This window comes from Pararge aegeria, chromosome 16 (assembly GCF_905163445.1).
Source record: "Pararge aegeria chromosome 16, ilParAegt1.1, whole genome shotgun sequence".
Taxonomy (NCBI): domain Eukaryota; kingdom Metazoa; phylum Arthropoda; class Insecta; order Lepidoptera; family Nymphalidae; genus Pararge; species Pararge aegeria.
Window position 1 is genome coordinate 3,417,089 of NC_053195.1, and position 19,271 is coordinate 3,436,359.

Sequence of the window (19,271 nt, forward strand, 5' to 3'; positions counted from 1 at the left end):
TATAAGTAAAAATAGATAGTTTTCTTATTAACAAATAACATAGATATGAATAAAAGACGAATACTCCAAGACAGTCTTCGTATTCTTGAATATAACTACAGCTTCTATATGCCTCAGCATCTCCGATAAAGGAGAACACCGGAGCTTATAATACAGGGTTTTACCTAAATCAGGGACAGTAGATTTCAAATTGCACCATTACATACTTTTATAACATACTCACCAATATAAGATGTGATGTACTCATTTCGTTGTAAAATAATTATATTTACTTAAACTTTGACCTATGATAAAATTAATAAATAGAAAACTCTGGGGTCGTAAAAAAAGTCTTCATTTAAGCTAACCATCCTTTCTCAGACGTTGACATTTGTAAGCTGCACAATGCGTAAAAAAAAAGTTTGTCGATGTATCCATGTTTATATGAGAATCATGTATCATAATACAAAACATCAATCTTCAATGGATAAAAATATGTGAATCGATGCTCACAAATGCGATTTTACCCTAATTCGGTTATTCGTCTGACTAAGCAATCTGTTATGACTGTTAGATCGTATAGTCATGATTACAGTGTTGCTTTTGTGAGACTATCTGCACGCCGGATATATAAGCTAAATAGCTTAATTTCCGGTTTGTTTTTTGGGTGTTTCCCGAAAAATATACAATAGTCATAATACCCATTTATCATTGCTAAGTATTGTTAACGCTATACGTCGAAGTCATGAAGGCCGTATAATGCCTGTTTAATAGGTACCGAATAGCTTAAAAATTTAGGAGGTGGACCGAAATCTTGAAGGTCATAGGCATGGAGAATATATGGCCTTACAAATGACCTTGAAATAACGCTGGAATACTTCTGCAGTCACACTTTAACTGACTTGCTTTCAAATGTCAGTACGCAAAAATTAATGCAGTATAACTATGCCGATGTTATGCTACGATATTTTGTAAGGTCTAAGAAGCGTTGGGAAAGGAATATTCATAATAAAAAACTTTTATCTGGCTTTGAGTATATACGATCCATTAGTCATTGTAAACAATTACCAGACAACTAAAGATCACGGGTCTTCTCCCTCAATAAGAAAGGGTTAAGGCCGTAGTCCACCACGCTGGAACAGTTGATTGGTGGACTTCACACGGCTTAGAGGACGTTATTTAGAACTCTCAGGCATGCAGGTTTCCTCACAATGTTTTCCTTCACCATTGAAGCAAGTGATGTTTTATTTTCTTAAAACTCACATAACTTAGAAAAGTTAGAGGTGCGTGCTGGGATTCGATCTCGGACCCACGATAGTGAAGTCGCAGTCCTACCCTCTGGGCTATCACGACACTACTACATAAACAATGTATCAAAACATACTTGACGGCCGACTGGCGCAGTAAGCAGCGACCCTGCTTTCTGAGTCCAAGGCCGTGGGTTCGATTCCCACAGCTGAAATATCTTTGTGTGATAAACATGATTGTTTTTCAGTGTCTGGATATTTATCTGTATTTAATAAGTAAGTATTTATGTGTATTATATTTATAAAAATATCCATCAGCTATCTTAGCACCACACAAGCTACGCTTACTTTGGGGTTAGATGGCGATGTGTCTATTGTCCTAGAATATTTTTTTATTTATATTTAATCAATCATGGCTAGATACTACACAAATGATGAATTGACGCGTACCTGTATCTGATAGAGTTTTAACGGCTTCACAGATAAGTCTCAGAGACAGTACATAATGTACCTCTAAAGTCTGTGAAGTACTATTTCGGTTTTCGTTTACACGTTGTTCTATATGCGACAGTCTGTGTGTTTTTTTGTTTGTCTTTCCGTCACAAACTAAAACTAATCTATCACTCATTGGTTACCTAAGTCTAGTTAGGTATAAGGACGGAGAGCGTAGGCTACTTTTTATGCTAGGAAAACAAACTGGTTTCCAAGGGTTTGATTGGCATTTTTTACAAAACCCTTTATTGCAGATGTCAAACCTGCAAAAAAGGATTTAAACACGGTGATTTTTACACGAGTTCTTTTAACCACTGAGCCGTTACGGCTTCAGCAAATCAACCGTAAAGATTATTCAAAGCATGTTTCATAAGAATTTGTCTTGTTCAATGTTCATGTCGCATAATAAATTCTCGCACGCTATCCACTGAGAGCGAGTTTTCCGAATATTTTCCCTAACTACGACTAACCAGCCTTGTTCAAATAGAAATTTCCATTTGCGTAAACAAACAATTTTGTCGCCGCATTAAATTAAGTGATTTTATTTGAGCATAGTACAATTAGTATATGATATACTTATTATATACTATAGATTTTTTCTTTGATTAAGACAACCCACATTAAAAACAATCTCTTGTAAAAAACCGAAAAACTTGGTCACCCTTGGTTTTTTTAAAACTGATCAAATTTGTTTTAGATAATTGGGTGATGTATCTTCCGCAAAAGTTTGATCCATTTTTTATGGGACACGATGTATGAGACCTGCTGGCGGCGTAATTATTCACCTACCCGCTGAAATTTTAAAATTTTGCTTAGAGGATTGTGCAATGTCCATACAAACTGAGTGGAGTTTCAGGACACTAAGTCGCCGATGTATAGCTACTTATGATTGTAAGAAATTAAAAAAATAAATCTATAGTATATAATAAGTATATGATATACTAATTGTATGATGATTGATTATTGGGTGATGTATCTATCACGCTGTATAATGCAATCCCACCGCCATATGACAAGCGACGCATATATGGAGTACATACTTTCTCATTATAGGCAGTCCTTAAGACGCTTATAAATTTACCGTGGTAGTGGTGCTGAGTTGAACGTCAGTTGTTTTCAGGGAGCACGTACTCCCTGAAAAAGTTACACGATTTATGTTCGTCTTCCTTTGATTGAATAAATCGATACTTTATAGTAGATTGCGCAACAAGTGCCCAAAACAATCCATTAAAACAGAAATGTTTATCTACCGAACCAAATGCGAGGGTATTTATGTTGAGAATAAAATGGGCACAGAATTCAGAACATACAGAAACAGTGTAAACGACTAATATTGAAGCATCCAAAACCACTCCACTTTAAATTGGTTTCTCAAACAAACGTAGCCAAAGTTAGCCACTCATACCATTTAGCAGTTGACAATAATTATTTTACCTCTAATGTTCTAAGCATTCACCATAAAATGGGAAAATGGGAAAATTTTTATGACCTAGCAACATTCCGCGGGTGTAAAGTAAGACGTGCGCGGGGCGTTTTCACTGTTTTTAGAAACAATGGAAAAATACAATAATAGCTGAATGAGGATTATGTATTTTTTTATTCAATGAAAATGAGGTCTAATAAGACCCAGTGGAAGTATACTCTGCTTTTCACATCTAGGATTCGATTCCCGGATCGGGCAAGTACACTGCTTCTTATTTGTTTGTTGGTTTATTTGTAATCGACAAAACTTGGAAACTATTGCTATTTAAATATCTTGCTCTTTACAGATTGATATTTTTTTGCAGAGTTTATGGGATTTCAAATGAATATTAAGGGCGGTTCGGAAGCAGTCAATGAGTAAGGTAAAATATTTAAAAACTGTATCTAACATACAGTTTTTAAATTTATATTTAATTTTGTATGTATTGTTCGATGGTGATGTTCGTATGTTGGGTTCGATTCCCACTACTGGAAAATGTTTGTGTGATGAGCATGAATATTTTTCAGTGTCTGGGTGTTTATATGTATATTTTAAGTTTGTATGTATATTATTCATAAAAATATTCATCAGTCATCTTAGTTCCCATAACACAAGCAAAGCTTACTTTGGGGCTAGATGGAGATGTTTGTTGTCGTAGTATATTTATTTTATTTATTTATGTGTTTATGTAGCAAGTATGCAGACGTCTAATAATATTTTGCAGGATACCTACGTGGGGTTTAAAGAGAAGCTATGATTTATAGTCAACATTATTAATACAATATAAATTTTGATAATATTTATTACCAATACTTTAATTCTTCAATACGCCCATCACAAAGGCAATGTTATAGACAATATGTAGAATATTGCCAATAATATGAACGTGTGTGCGGGGAGCCTTTAACTCCTAAAGTAAGTACTTTGACTTTTGGCTTTAGCCGCGTGTAGTATCGGTAGAAGATTAAAATTTGACTTCTTAGAGAACTTACCGATATTAAGCTTTGGCCCCAGTGGTCACGAGGTTTTATAGAAACTGATTAGGTCAACGAGGAACGACTTAAGTTTTCGTGACTATTTATATATCTCGAGTTCAGTCAATTTCGACCAGGACTGATCGCGGTCAAGTTATAGAAAATTATAGTCATTCTCATTTAACGTTAACATGCTTTATTTTCACAGTTCGTTAAAACAACTAGGCTGTCTGCTTGACCTACATGAAATGGACATTTCTAAATGACCAAGGTTTACATAATAGTAAGCATTTATTTATTTACTTACTTACCCAGGAATAAACGATCCGTTAGCGGCCGACATATAATTCTGTCTTTCCCTACCACTAACATCCACCCACATTTTCTATAACTAGTGTTTATTGTTTTATAACTTTGTTTATTTTTATGTTATCGTAAACATAACTTTTACGTTAGTAAACATGGCATGGCTACGGTCACGTTTGCCCGCCAAGAGAATGTGTTTGTTACTAAACGTAGTACGGTCTACGGTGGACAATCCGCCATCGTCAGACGCTAAGGAAATTTTGCGCACGCAAGCCATGGAAGTTACGGGTCTTTTTCCTATTATTTGGGTTTAGTGTGGCGACACGGTGGCGTAGCTTTTGTTTTGCCAGGGAAATAGATATGCTATAATCTCTATACATATATAATAGAGAAAGTGTGTGGGTATGTTCATATAGGCTCCGAAACGGCTGGACCGATTTCAATGAAACTTTCAGGGAATCTCCGGATTGACCTGGCGAGTAACCCGGTAAAGTTTGGTGACGATCGGAGCACTCCTATTTTTGAACTGTCAAATACAGCTTTTATTTACTATGATGATATTCTATTGTTGGGTGTACATGGGCGTAGATAATGATCTTCACCCGCTCGAGAAGAGAATAGAAGAGAATGAATACGGAGAGAAATAAATGATTTAATATATTATGAGACTTAAATTAAAAATTAAGTGATGTAAGTATATTGTTTAAATAAAATAAAGCAAAATCTAGGCGAAGCGGGCTGGGTACGCTAGTATCATTATAAATATACACCGTTGACGATCTCCGCATTGGTGAGCGCCGTGGTTCTGGGTTCGAATCCTAGCATAAGCAAAATGGGAGTTTATAATTTCTGATTATTTTTTGGTCTTGTCTGGTGGCTTCGGTCGTGCCTAGTTACCTACAAATGCGTGTCGCCAAATAAATAAAAATAATGTTTTTAGTGTCTGGGTTTTATCCGCATAATATACCTACCTCAGTATTAATGTACTCGTATAATATTCATAAAATTATTCATCAGTCGTTTTAGAACCCGTTACACTTTAACGTCTACTCAGGGCTAGATGGCGAAGTGTATAATGTCGTAGTATATTTACTTATTTATTAAAGAAAAAGAAGCGGTGATAGAGCATTGCGTAGGAGCTCGACTTCACTTTCGGGGGGCCGAGTACAACCCCAGCTAGCAACTCTAACTCTTCTAATTTATGTGTCTTTTATGTCATTAAAATATCACTATCAACGGTGAAGGAAAACATTGTGAGGAAACCTGCATGCCTGAGAGTTCTATACTTTTGTAACGTTAAGTATGTATGTTTGTAGTGACTCTACCACCGGTTCGGAAAGCAGATTCTACCGAGAAGAGCCGACAAGGAACTCAGTACTTGCTCTTTTCCAACATCAACATTTACAATCATTTTTCTATCTTGCGGGAGATGAGAGCGAGGCTGGCTGCTTCCAATCTACCTTGTCATTTAGGAATTCATCAAATGTATTGTAACCTCGCTGTATTAGATGTGTTTTTACACATTTTTTAAATGTATGTATTGGTAGGTCAAGAATTACCTTAGGAATCATTTTTAAAAGCGTATACTCAACCCCACAAAGGAGTTCTGCACCTTTCGCAGACGAAATGCAGATATCACTAATTTATGTCCGTTTCGGGTAAGTCGATTGTTAATATCAGCTTTTTGTTTTTGAGAGTAATATTTTGTCTCACAAAGACTATATTATTATAAAAATATTGCGAAGCTACTGTAAGTATACCTATTTGTTTAAATTTTTCACGAAGCGATTCGCGTGAACCGATTTATATATTGATCGTACAGCTGTTTTCTGTAGTATAAAAATACTTTCAATATCTGCAGCTTTTCCCCACAACAAGATCCCATAGGACATAATACTGTGAAAGTATGCGAAATAAACAAGCCTAGCTGTTTCAACATCGGTAAGCTGTCTAATTTTCCTGATTGCATATGCAGCTGAGCTGAGTTTACTCGCTAGGCTTTCTATATGGGTACCCCACTGTAGCTTACAATCTAAGGTCACTCCAAGAAAAACAGTCGAGTTTTCTATTTCTATTTTAATTGTTTCTCCATTTATTATGATGTTTTTATTCAGATATTATAAATTCCCAAAATTTCTTTCCGGGAAGCTAGATCCTCCTCCAGGGCCGTCGTAATGGGACAAACTATTTAAATTATTGAAGTGTGCAAAGTTTCAAATAAAATAAAGAAGTTATGTAGAAGGTGAAAATCACGTTAAACGATAGTCATGAGACATGGGTACTGGTACACTTGGTATGGTGTGATATTTTAGTAACGGGATCTTTTAACCTTTGCGTACCTTGTCACATGTCGATCGCCAATTTCTTCGCAATGTATAGTGGCAGTGAACTAAGAGAAGGCAGTTATCCATCAGCCATTATTTCACAAGATTTCAATCACCTCAGAGTTGCATGCGTGGTTCTGCCCTTAAATCCACCATTCTGCATTCTATGATTAAAAGTTGTCTATTGTCTCTTCCGATGACAGTTGAATGAACTTTAATTGTATTTATCTGTGTAAAAGGATTGTTGTGAGTCAGGCAGCCCATCGGCATTTTACATTTCCCTGGGAATTCCGTTGTTGAGAAACCCTAGGAGAGTATCACAAAGCATGAAATAATGGCTATAAATTTAGAGAAGCACAAGGAAGCCCTCGTCGCTGCGTGGAAGGATGTTCTGGACGAGAAAACTGATACGAATTGGTATGTAAGGCCCTACGACCTACTTGTTAGCGAAATTAAATAAACATCCCTTAATTAAACCTGCAGATGTTATTGTATTACGTGGCAGTATGATTACTTCTTTCACTTACATCGTAATTTACTTAACTATAATTGTCGGTCGCTACGCCTACCCATGGCACGCATAGCATTAGTAAATCAAGTTCTTTTTACGATAGGTACGACATTCATGTGATTAAACTGATAATGTAAAGCTTCCGTAACGTTGTCCATGCAGCAATAACAGCGATTACCTTTTTCCTTCACATTTTTCTTCAATATCAGCCTAAATTAATTCAACTGTAATTGAGATGAATTTAAAGTTCTGACCATTCACTTTCATCTACTAGGGGTTTGTGTGGGCGTTAGTGAAAACTGGGACCAACAGTATTAAATGCAGAGTGCACACATTCCAATTACCTGAAATGAGAAACTGAGAAATTTTTGATCGAAAATAATAATATTGGTATTTCTTTATTGGCCCAACCTGATCAGCCCACAGCCCTAAGTTGAATCTGGTGGCTAAATAACTATACCAACCTGGATGGCTAAATAGATTTTTATTTAAATTTATTTAGAATACTATTTTACACAATGAAGTAGCCAGGTAATAATGGTAATTTTTTGGCCCAACCTGACCAACCCACAACATAAGATATGTGAATTTGGTGGCTGAATATGCAAATAACCAAACCAACACTGGTAGTTTGTTTAAATGGCTAAATTGATTGTTCATTTAATTTGATTTAGAATTAATATTTTGCACTATATCTATCACTATACTATCAGCTGATAGTTAAATAGAAAATTTAAACATTGAAATAAAGGTTCTTTATACTAACACTATAATGGATAATAAAAACTGTTAACAAATAATTTCTAATTATGACTTTTATTTCCAGTTTAACATTTCATAACATGGATTTCAATTCTTTTGAAATACCATACATTGAAGAGCATGCAATGTAAAAAAAAAAATTTAATAATAAAATAAAGCTTATTAATAGTCCGACAATTATGAATGTTATCAGGCAGTTATTTCCAATAATTTACCACAGCTGTGACAGTAATGTTAATATTATCATAATAAGGGGTAATGTACTGATTATGTTTTGATCTGTGTGTACTTTCAGTGAATTCCTATCATGTTTACTATTGAAGTCTCAATAGTCAAGTGATGGATAAGAAACAAATCTAAGGGTTTGAAGTTACTAACCTTATGAGCACAAGCACATTCCAAGTTATAGTTTACTCTTAGTGGTATGGTACTTTACTGGAATATACAAGTCAACATGAAGAGTCAATAAAGAATATGTTAGTCAAATTTTAAATAGGTACCTCTGACTATTGCAAAGTTGTGACATTGCAGTTGAAATGGTTAAGTGACAAGTATTTATGTAGAACGGTGACTCTGTAGTTTCTTATAGGGCCTTTACATTTCCTTCATGCTTTGGAGAGACTGTTTTAAGATGCAATGTTAAGATGGAGATGTGATGTTGGAGACACATTCCTGGAATATCTTGGACCAAATTTCCAATTTCTATTCTCTAAGAATTCTCCAAAAAACATCTTTCAATGTTACTGTACAGCTATACTTGAATTCTTTGGACTAATAAATGATAGAATGATGTTTTCCTTTATGATTTATAAGACTTATGATTATTAATATATATATTTATAATGAAAAAAAAATATTGCATTTCCTTATAACATAGAGATAAATCATTATATGTACATATGTAAATGATAAAAAAGTTTGGGTGTGTTCTATTGCTCTAACTAGGTTGCTCTAACAAATGACAATGTGAGATAATGATAACAAAAAGAACACCTGGCTAAGTTTTTTCTGGGCTTCTTCTTAGACCTGAGCACATCTGGAACCCTTGTAGTTTTGTTCTTGTAGTAATGTATATATTCATTTCATATGTAATCAAAGCATGAAAATTGCCATCTATGTGCCATATTGTAATGAACTTGTATTTAATTTAAAAAAAGAAAACTATAATTAAAGATTTTTAATTTTTTCTAAATAATATTTTATAATAAACCCTGTACAGTTGGTGTTTTTATTGACTTAATATTTTTGTTTTAGGGCTCTATTTGGCTATGATGGACTCACGAACGATCTTAAATACATAAGCAAAGGTGATGGAGGCCTAACAGAGTTAATAGACGACTTTAACAGTGGCAAGATACAATATGCCTTTCTAAAAGTTGATGTCCCAAATGGTAGCATATCGAAATATGTGCTTATCAACTGGCAGGTGAGCGAGTTGAGATAAGATATTGTTTCGTTTATTTAAGTATTTCAATATTTACTAATGTAGGTATAGTCAGTACATATTTGAAAATTTAATTTATGTCCATAAGAATATAACAAAATATTAAAAGAAAATGGACTGTAACAATATAAATATTAGAAACAAAAATAAACTTGTTGCGCAGTTTACTAAACTATATAAAATTGCTAATTCATTCAAGGGCAATTGTATATTATTTTATAACAAATTACAAATGATATCTTTGAGACGTCTCTGTATAAGTTCAAAGTTTATATAAAACATAGTGGAATAAAAATAAGAAAAACTTATCTATCAGCCAGCCTCTCTGCAGTGGTGTGGTTTTACAAATGGAACTGGGCCTGGTTCAATCTAAATTTTCTCCTAGTCTAGTCTAGATCTAGCCTGGGTAGCTTTTGCCGTGGCTGGTTAACCTCACCCACAAAGGCGTTCCGCCAAGCCATTTGGTGTTCTGGTATGATGCCATATAGAAACCAATATGGGATATGACCCATTTAACATAACTGTAATTTCCCCGCCAAGCTATTCAATGTTTTGGTATGATGCCACATAAAAACCAAAATTGGTTATGGATACTACCTGCAATTTCCGTAACAGGTCAGCCTACTGCTACCAGCTTAGAACGCAGCATCAGTTTCCAGTTGAGATTGCAGTCAAGGGCTAACTTGTAGTGGAATAAGCATGAAAAATGTTCAAATATTTTTAGGGTGAAGGTGCTCAAACCGTCCGCAAAGGCACATGCGCGAATCACATAAAGCATGTCGCGCAGTTGTTTACTGGCTTCCATCTGACAATGCACGCTCGGACCGAGGACGATCTTGACGAGAAGAACATCATGGATCAGTTGGCGAAGACTGGCTCCGCGTTCAACTTCAAGACGAGCAGGTCCGAGGAGTTGCCAAAGAGCGGGCCTGTAGGCACTACTTATAGGAAGGTTAATCCAGGTAAAGATATACAGTTTTTTTCTTCTGGCTTTACACAGCCATTGTTAGGTTTTTTAGCCTTTGTCAGGTGTCTATATGTTTCCTATATTGTCCCACGAATCGTCCCCAAAACGAATTCTCAATAAAATCAAAGAAAAATCTGAAAAAACCGCGTCCGCAATGAGCGAAGCCTCCCGCCTTTTTTTCTGGTAAAAAGTCTAAAAAAAATTACACTGTACCCTTAATACAAGATTTGCACGCTCGCGATCGAGGAGTCGTTTTCGAGTATCGATGGACCTAATTTTTATTAACTAAAAATTCAAATTTACCTACAATTCTTTAGCTTTTGATAGGTACAGGATATGCCACGGTAGGAGAACGGAAATAAAAAACATTTTTCGTTGACGTTATAGAGTTTGATATGCGAAAAAGAATTATTGATTGCGAGGAAGCAAATCTTGTGCTAACTTGGCTACTGTTTTGATAACAAAACAATGGTATAAGTTCTGTTGTATACAAAACTCTAAACGAAACTCTAAATAGTGCTACCTTTTTTTGACAAAAATATTGTGAAAAAGACTGCACTAATTTAACTCATTTTAGTTAAAGTCAATGAGGAATAACTAGAAGTCGAAGGCGCAACAAGAAGCAAGCGCATTCGAGCAAGTCCTTTTGTTCGTGATTTTTTTTATAACTGAAATAAAGTATAAGCAGATGTATAACATGATGTATGTATGTGATGTATAAGCAGTATAAAGATTTCATAAAAATATTCTAAAAATTTAATATTTTCTCTTTATAATATTAGTAAAGATGGATCTTTAAACACGTTAACTGACATAGGTACAAAGAACCGCATACTTTTTCTGATTGCTGTCTGGATGTTGTATGGAAGTGCATACTGCATATCCAGTATGTTTTTGATCGTAGGCAATAATGATTAGTTATCGCACACTATTGTTTACCATTCGCGGAACAACAATGCCCTGACCGCAAGTGTGGTATTGTGTGCTAATGGAGAATGTAAACATTTCTCCACAACGGACCGAATGACACGAGGAAAGATTGGAGTGCTAAGGCATTGCAGTGCGTTAATTGTGCAGTGTAGTTCTCTGAAATGACCAACTATTTGACGTCTCAGCGATACGAGGTCGTACTGTCGAGGAAAGTGGCAGAGGAAATTAAAAAGCGCAAGAACAGCCTTCGCCGAGGTAGGAACTTGTTGCTTTATTGTGAATTTCCGATAACTAGTGCTCAAATAAAATGTTTATTTTTATTTATTTCGCGATTTATTTTTAATATTTAAGTTTTAATTGTTGTAAATGAGGCGGAGCCCAATGGGTAGAAGCTCGACTTCACTTTCGGGAATCCCAGCACGCACCTTTAACTTTTCTAAGTTATGCCCGTTTAAAGTTTTTAAATTATAGTTTGCTTCAACGGTGAAGGAAAACGTGAGGAACCCCGCATGCCTGAGAGTTCTTCGTAGAGTTCTCAAAGGCGTGTGAACAATCCGCACTGGGCCAACGGCCTAAACCCCTCTCATTGTGGGAGGGAACCCGTAGTGGGCCGGTAATGATAATCTAATATAAATAAAATCTAATAAAAATCTAATTATCCTGTGCCAGGGAACCTGTGTAACGTATTAATTAAATACGTTTCACGATTCATAGCGTGATTGGGTAATCGACTTACAATATTACGACCAGCGTGAAGTGTTGCGATAAAAATTAAAAAATAGATATTTTTTATTACAGTTCAGGAAATCAACTCAAAAGAAAGAGACCAGTTTTGGTTGAAAGAAGAACAAGAAGAGAAGAAAAGAGTGGAAGCTGAAAGGAAGCGAAGGGAGGAGGTATGTATTCATCATCGTGAACCGGCCCACTACAGGTTACGGGTCTCCTCTCAGAATAAAAGGGTTCAGGCCGTATTCTACCACGCTGGCCAAGTGCGGATTGGTAGACTTCACACGAGAGAACATTATGGAGAACTCTCAGGCATGCAGGTTTCCTTACGATGTTTTCCTTCACCGTTTAAAGCAAGTGCTATTTAAATAGCTAGCTTAAATTGAAACGCACATAACTCCGAAAAGTCACTGGTGCGTGGCGGGGCTCGAACTCGGTCTCCACGGAAGGGAAGCTGAAGTATAGATAGATACCTTTTGTGTTGTTTTTCAAAGTCTTTCTTTGGTGCTATGATGTTTTGTGGTATAAGTTCAGTACACAGGATATGTTGCCAAAGTTCCACAAGATTTATTTTTTGATGGGTTATATAAACACGAGATTATTAAATAAAATAATCACTCCATCTTAATAATATTTAATGGACAGTTATTTGAGATATATTTATTACATAGGAGAAGAAGAAGGCAGAAGAAAACCTGAGAAAAAGAGACGAGCTCGAGGCGGCAAAGAGAGCGAACGCTGAACAGCAGAAGTAAGTCAATACTGTACAACGCGTATATTAAAACCGAAATAATACTTTACGGGCTTTAGATTTGCATTATGTACTGTCTCCGAGACTTATCTGTGAAACCGAAAACCTAATAGGCTTTGTTTTTACCGAAAGAAATCAGATACAGCCCTAACATCAAATGCAAAAGTGAAATCAAGTGACTCTTGTCACTAGGTACGCGTCGTGTAGCGTGGGTACTATGCACGTGTAGGTCTTTTATCTTGAATAGGGTTTTCAACACTTAAAGTTTTTTAAATAAGTTTTTATGGAAAAAATAATACGCTTCTTTTGATTTAATTATTTTACAGGGTTATTCCTTATGAAATATACTTATGCATCCTTCAATAATATTTCGTAATTCGGTTACACCTTGTATTTAGTTCGGTTATTTGTTTGAACATGTACATGTTATATGATATATTTTTAAGGTTATCTTCACTTATTTTTAGAACTCCAAGTCCGGAAGGGGGGGTGAGCACAAGCGAAGCCCTGCGACGTCAACGCTCCACTGAGGCGCGGCAACTCATCGGGGGCTCCACGGCCGCCGCCAGAGCCCTGTTTCAACAGAACCTGGCACAGGGACAGATTACTAACAGGTACCTATTGACTGGTTAGAGTTGCATACTGCGACGTCGGTGGATGTTTCGACGTACTTATGCCGACTACGTTGCTACTACTTACTACTACTACTACTACTACTTACTACTACTACTACTACTTATTACTACTACTACTACTTACTACTACTACTTACTACTACTACTTACTACTACTACTAGTACTTACTACTACTACTACTACTACTTACTACTACTACTAGTACTTACTACTACTACTTACTGCTACTACTACTACTTACTGCTACTACTATTACTTACTACTACTACTACTACTACTTACTACTACTACTACTACTACTAGTACTTACTACTACTACTACTACTTACTGCTACTACTACTACTTACTGCTACTACTATTACTTACTACTACTACTACTACTACTTACTACTACTACTACTACTACTACTACTACTCGACCGACGTAACTAGCGGGTGAATTTCTGCTTCGTTGGTCACAGTATTTATATGACAAGGGCCTGAGTTTAATTCCCGGGTCGGTTGGGCCAAAATTGGCTTGGTCAATTTGGAGCAAGGTTTTAGAAAAGCCTGTGCCTCAGAGAGCACGTTAAGCCGTTTAAATTCTCATTATTTGTGTCATTGTTTTTAGATCAAACTCCATACCAGAGAAACCAGTACGCAGTTCGGTTATAGCGCAAAGGATAAACACGTTCTCGCAGAACACGTCGCAACCGTCCTCGCCTAGTCACATCAAATCGCCCGTTACCCCTACACAAATCGCTGCCCCCACTACCCCTGACTCTACCCCTAACGAGCCAGCCGGCCAGTCAACACTCTCAGAAGAACAAACGCAACAGCCCAAAACAAGTCCTCTAAAGAATATAGATAAAATAAAAATGAGCCTCGAAAGACCCTCGCAGATACAGTACGACCCGATCATAGACCCAGCTGATTTAAGTCCCAGCACCGAAACCGAACCGACGGCGTTCGCGCCTGTGTACCACGAAAACTATCGGGATCTGGACCTAAAGCAAAGCGAGCCAATGATAAAACAGAATATTCTGGAAAACGATATGTTCGACGCTTCGTATTCGAGCTCGAACGAGAACGACGACGATGACAGCGATAATAAGTTCAGTACGATCAAACGTTCTCCGTACAGCAAGAACACGGATGAGAGAGAGCTTAGCAGACAGAATACTGTCATCGAAAACGTTAACTTTAAGAAAGAGAACGGCACTACAACACTCGATGGTGAGTAAAAAAAAAAATTTTTTTTTCGTGTTCCTTAATTAATTTTTTGGCAGGAGACTTTTTTCTACCCGGGGAAAGCATAAAAATTTGCCTTCTCCCACAGTTTAAAATAAAAAAAATTAAATATACTACGACAATACACATATAGTCTTCAGTTATGTGCGTTTTAAACAATTACACTATCACCTGCTTCAACGGTGAAGGAAAACATCGTATACAACCTGTATATCTGAGAGTTCTACATTATGTTCTCAAAGGTGTGTGAAGTCCGCCAACCCACACTTGGCCAGCATGGTGGGCTACGGCCGTAACCCATTCTCATTGTGAAAGAAGACCCGTGCCGTGTAGTTGGCCATAAGAAAATATTAAATATGATAAAAGTAGTTATATGTTACATAAGTAGTAATAACGTAACCGGGCGATATGAATCTGTACATAACAGTCTTTATATGTACTGATAACAGTCTTTATGAGATAATTTACTCATCAGAAGTTGTATGGGGTCGAAGTCCCAGGGACCCGCTAGTTAATAACTAAAAGAAGTTAGTTTTTTTTTCTTGACTTATTTTAAAGTATTATCATAATTACGTGTACTGAGTGTCTAGTGAATCAACTTGTTTGTATACTCATTGAGAGTAACAGCGCGCAAGCAAAGATTCGGCTTGTACTTCTTATGCTTTATCTTTACTGCGTGTGCTGTACGATTTCTCAATCTATTTTTATCTGTGTGTTGTAGATGTTTCACCAGAGAGTATGGATGAAGAGGGCACGATATATGAGGATCTGGATGATGACCCGGGCCTCACTGCGAGAGCGTTGTACGATTATCAAGCCGGTATGTATTTAATTTGGTATATTTTAACCAGAAATCTTTAAATCTTTGCTTGGTGGGAGGTTACACGAACCTTGGTTAATTACAACCCTAACGAGAAATCTGAGTCGCCAAGCGACTTAGCGTTCCGGTACGATGCCGGTAATTTTTTTTCTGTTACAGTTATAGGAAAAGGTCCTTTATTTAGGTGGTGTATAAGTGAGGAATATATTTTAGTAGGTACCATCATTACTTTGTTTGAAAATCCGTTATTATTTTTTTCTTTAAGTAATCGACGAGCGTTAGTGCCATCGAGGAGAACAATTTTGGAAACAGTTTTTATAATATACATAATTTCGAACAAGAGTCGGTGTCCAACTACCAGCATCATTAGATAAATACAATATTTTAGCCCTTATATTTTCATACCTTGTTACTGTCATCACGCCTGTTATGAATGTTACTATAAGTATTTAAATTTTTCATTCTAGCGGACGAATCCGAGATAACGTTCGACCCGGGCGACATCATTACACACATCGAGCAAATAGACGCGGGCTGGTGGCAAGGGCTCGGACCTCACGGTGTTTTCGGACTCTTTCCCGCAAACTACGTCGAGCTACTACCGTGCCATCCGCGCTAATACACATCCCTCATCATTTCAGCGTTAAAACTGCGTGATATTTATCATAAGGACGGTAGACATCGGGTGCATTCGCTTCGCTAGCTTCGTTTAGCGGCATTTTGTAACGCAGTGTCATTCAATTGCGAATCAAACTGCGAGTGGCAAGTGTAAGATTTTCTAGTCACGTTCATCGATCGCGTGAAATTTAACTAAGATTTGTATGGAATCGAAGGAGCGCCATCTATTATAAAACTGGGAAACCTTGTTGTCTAAGCACGGTTATCCAGTTTTGTAAATAAGTAAACGTTAGAAATTTACACGATTACCAGTCAACATTGTTTGCGTTGCGCTCGCGCATTCTTTCGAACTTATCTAACGAATGTTCGCATAAATAAAGTTGCCGAGTACCGTCCTTTAGTTAAATGTGCACGGTGACTTAGGGTCTCCCAGTATCTAACAACGCGGAATTGGTTAAAACCGGTCTAATAAAGCTTTATGTATGTATATTAACGGTAAGGTATAAGACGAGTCAGGCGCGCGACTTTGTTTTCACTATAACTAAAATAATCTTACATAAAGCTTTGTCAAATGGGCTCTTAAGCCGATAGAGATCACAGAGACTTAGCAGCATTCTTAGCCGCTAAGTCTTAACTTTCCATCTACTAACATAAAATTAAACACTAAAGTACACCCGCAATAATTAAGAAATACCCTATGTCGAGTGCGCGTATCAATCACAGTTTTAGTCATGCACCGTAGCGAAAAACATAGGTACTTAATTCATTATTTTTGTTTGAAAACTGCTATTAAATTATTTAATTTTTTATTAGTAGTAAATTAAAGAAGTTTCCGATGTAAGGACATAAAAAGTCACCGAGTATAAATAGTTGAACTCGCGGGAAATTTTCATCGGCTAGGTCGGATGAAACGTGAACAAGTTCATGAATAGGGACGCTGTATTGGTTTCAAATTCGTCGATCATACTAGAACAACTAGTTGAACCAGGCGAGATATGTTGTATGCACGTTATGACTGCAGAGAACCAAGTTGATGGCGTAAAACGAACTTTGAAATTATTGCTCATACAAAGTGGAGTCGAGATGTTCCAAAACTATTGGAAAAGTCTTAAATGATAAATGACAGTCATTTAAAGCACACTGAATGTTTTACGGTCGGTTTCAAAGTAGTTCAAAATGTTAAAGTTATCGATGAATGTGTGACCTTGAAAATAATTTCAGAAATACATTTCAAAAGCCATCAGCCATTAAATCATAAATAGAGGAAATTAGAACGCCATTGTTGGTGTGGTATGAGTCAAAATGTGACCTTGAAAGTAGTTCAAGTTCACTTTAGGATAACAAATACGATTTGAAAATGATATTTGTCGTTGCATTTTATTAAATCTTGAAAATGATATTAGAACTTGAGTATTTATTGGCTTTTTTTTTTAATGCAGCTTCGATCAATAACATACTAGATATAACATATAGGTTTTCCGCGCTGTCCATTGGTAACCTATATTCGTTGCGAGATGGTGATGGATTTGCCAAAAATCAATGCTGCTTTGGGGAACTGCTGGCTTAATGTTTGGACACTTCCTTTTAGATTTTATATGGAATATCTAGTAAATTTTACATCGAAGGAATGCTAAGATATTAATTATATGAACTAACACAATTTTTGATCTCTGCTTTTCGCTTAGTACATTATTCATTCCTGGGGTAGGTACTAATTATTTTGAATTGAAATATTAAATGTACCGAACAGTTCTTGTTCTTAATAACATATTATGTAGTATGTGAAAAGTTGCTTTTCTGTTATGCGAAATATAGTTACTCTATATGCATTTATATTGCTTATTAACTTTTACACTTTAATTTATTTAGGGATTTATTGAATATATTCATGAAAATTATTTGGAAACGTTTTGCCGTTATGCGTAGAAAAAATGAGTTGTGAATATTGTTTTGTACTTTATTTTTTTTGCTCTATTATATTAAGATTGTATTATAGTCGTAAAAATGTAATAGGCCCGTTTTGACATTTGTCATCGCGACGTAACTAGTTATGGAACCATAAGACTCTGTACTCGATACTCACGATAAATCAATTCAAGTTTGTATCAGTACTTGATTGATATTATTATGTATTGTAAAGTGTTCGTTCGTTCAAAGTATTCCTTTAACTTCACAACCAATACGCGTGACTGGCTGTTGATTATACGTCCACTTTTCAACATGTTGAAACAGAGTTAGTACTATATAACAACAAACACAAAAATCGAGTCAAATCACTATGTTTAATTTAATGTCCAAAATAGAAGAGCCAAAGTTAACGTAATAGTAAACAATTTATATCAAACTTAAACGAGCGCACAGTCAACTTTACAAGATAAGGAACGAAAAACTGCGCAGTGCGCGCGGGGACGCTTCAGTCATGTGCCGCTTGGTCAGATACATCATCTCAGACTCATTATTTAGAACCCATTTTGAGAACCAAGCTTATTCTTTGCAGTAAATATAACTACACAATATTTAATTTCGATATTCAGTAAAAAAATGGTTACAGCTCTAGTATAAAAAAAAAAAAGACTGAGAACGTAACTGTTTTCGGAACGTTTCGCAACAATTATAAATTGCATGCTACTATGAAGTAAGCGCAAAAAGAATACTCGCGATATATTCTTTCATATTATTTAACGTCCCAAAAAAATTTACGTATTTTTTAAAACACTGTATGTAATTGATTTTTATTTTTTTGTTTCTTTCAGTTTTGTTCCAAGTTACATTCTATGGTCTTGCACAAATGTCAAAACGGGCCTATTACATTTTTCCGACTATAGTTATGTTATAGTTTTGTATTAGATATTTATTTAAAATGGACTTAGTATAACATATTAAAAACGAAATTATTTGAAATTCACACCTAATCACAGTATTTAAAATTAAATTTTGTCTGCTTTGCCTCCCTATATCGAGTTTTTAGACAGTCACTTTTTATTTTATTTTGAACTAAAATTTATTAAAGACAATTAAGCGTCATCTGAAATATAAGAAACGAAATTTCTCACACATATTCCATTTTTAATTTACACTCAATTGTTCAACT

The 19,271-nt window shown here is 35.9% G+C and overlaps 2 protein-coding genes across 2 annotated transcripts in view; one reads left to right on the forward strand and one right to left on the reverse strand.

Annotated features, from left to right (window-relative positions):
• Window positions 1-4,616, reverse strand: part of LOC120630471 (protein FAM166B-like) — a 32,259-nt gene extending 27,643 nt beyond the window's left edge. The window contains exon 1 of the mRNA XM_039899712.1: window positions 4,466-4,616. Coding sequence (XP_039755646.1) covers window positions 4,466-4,536 — 71 coding nt within the window. The 5' untranslated portion in view covers window positions 4,537-4,616. The remainder of the gene's footprint in view (window positions 1-4,465) is intronic.
• A 2,413-nt stretch (window positions 4,617-7,029) lies between these two features.
• Window positions 7,030-18,046, forward strand: LOC120630540 (drebrin-like protein B). The gene is made up of 9 exons (XM_039899793.1): window positions 7,030-7,201; window positions 9,312-9,483; window positions 10,226-10,463; window positions 12,197-12,294; window positions 12,796-12,875; window positions 13,343-13,489; window positions 14,123-14,727; window positions 15,464-15,562; window positions 16,030-18,046. The coding sequence occupies exons 1-9, from the start codon at window positions 7,119-7,121 to the stop codon at window positions 16,179-16,181; spliced, it is 1,674 nt and encodes a 557-aa protein (XP_039755727.1). The 5' UTR covers window positions 7,030-7,118; the 3' UTR covers window positions 16,182-18,046.
• The last annotated feature ends 1,225 nt before the right edge of the window (window positions 18,047-19,271 follow it).

Bases quoted from the DNA above. Each gene is read 5' to 3' on its own strand.
- LOC120630540 (XM_039899793.1), top strand. From the start codon at position 7,119: ATGGCTATAAATTTAGAGAAGCACAAGGAAGCCCTCGTCGCTGCGTGG. The intron at 12,876-13,342 runs GTAAGTCAATAC...ACTTATTTTTAG, and splicing joins GCGAACGCTGAACAGCAGAA to AACTCCAAGTCCGGAAGGGG. The intron at 13,490-14,122 runs GTACCTATTGAC...CATTGTTTTTAG, and splicing joins CAGGGACAGATTACTAACAG to ATCAAACTCCATACCAGAGA.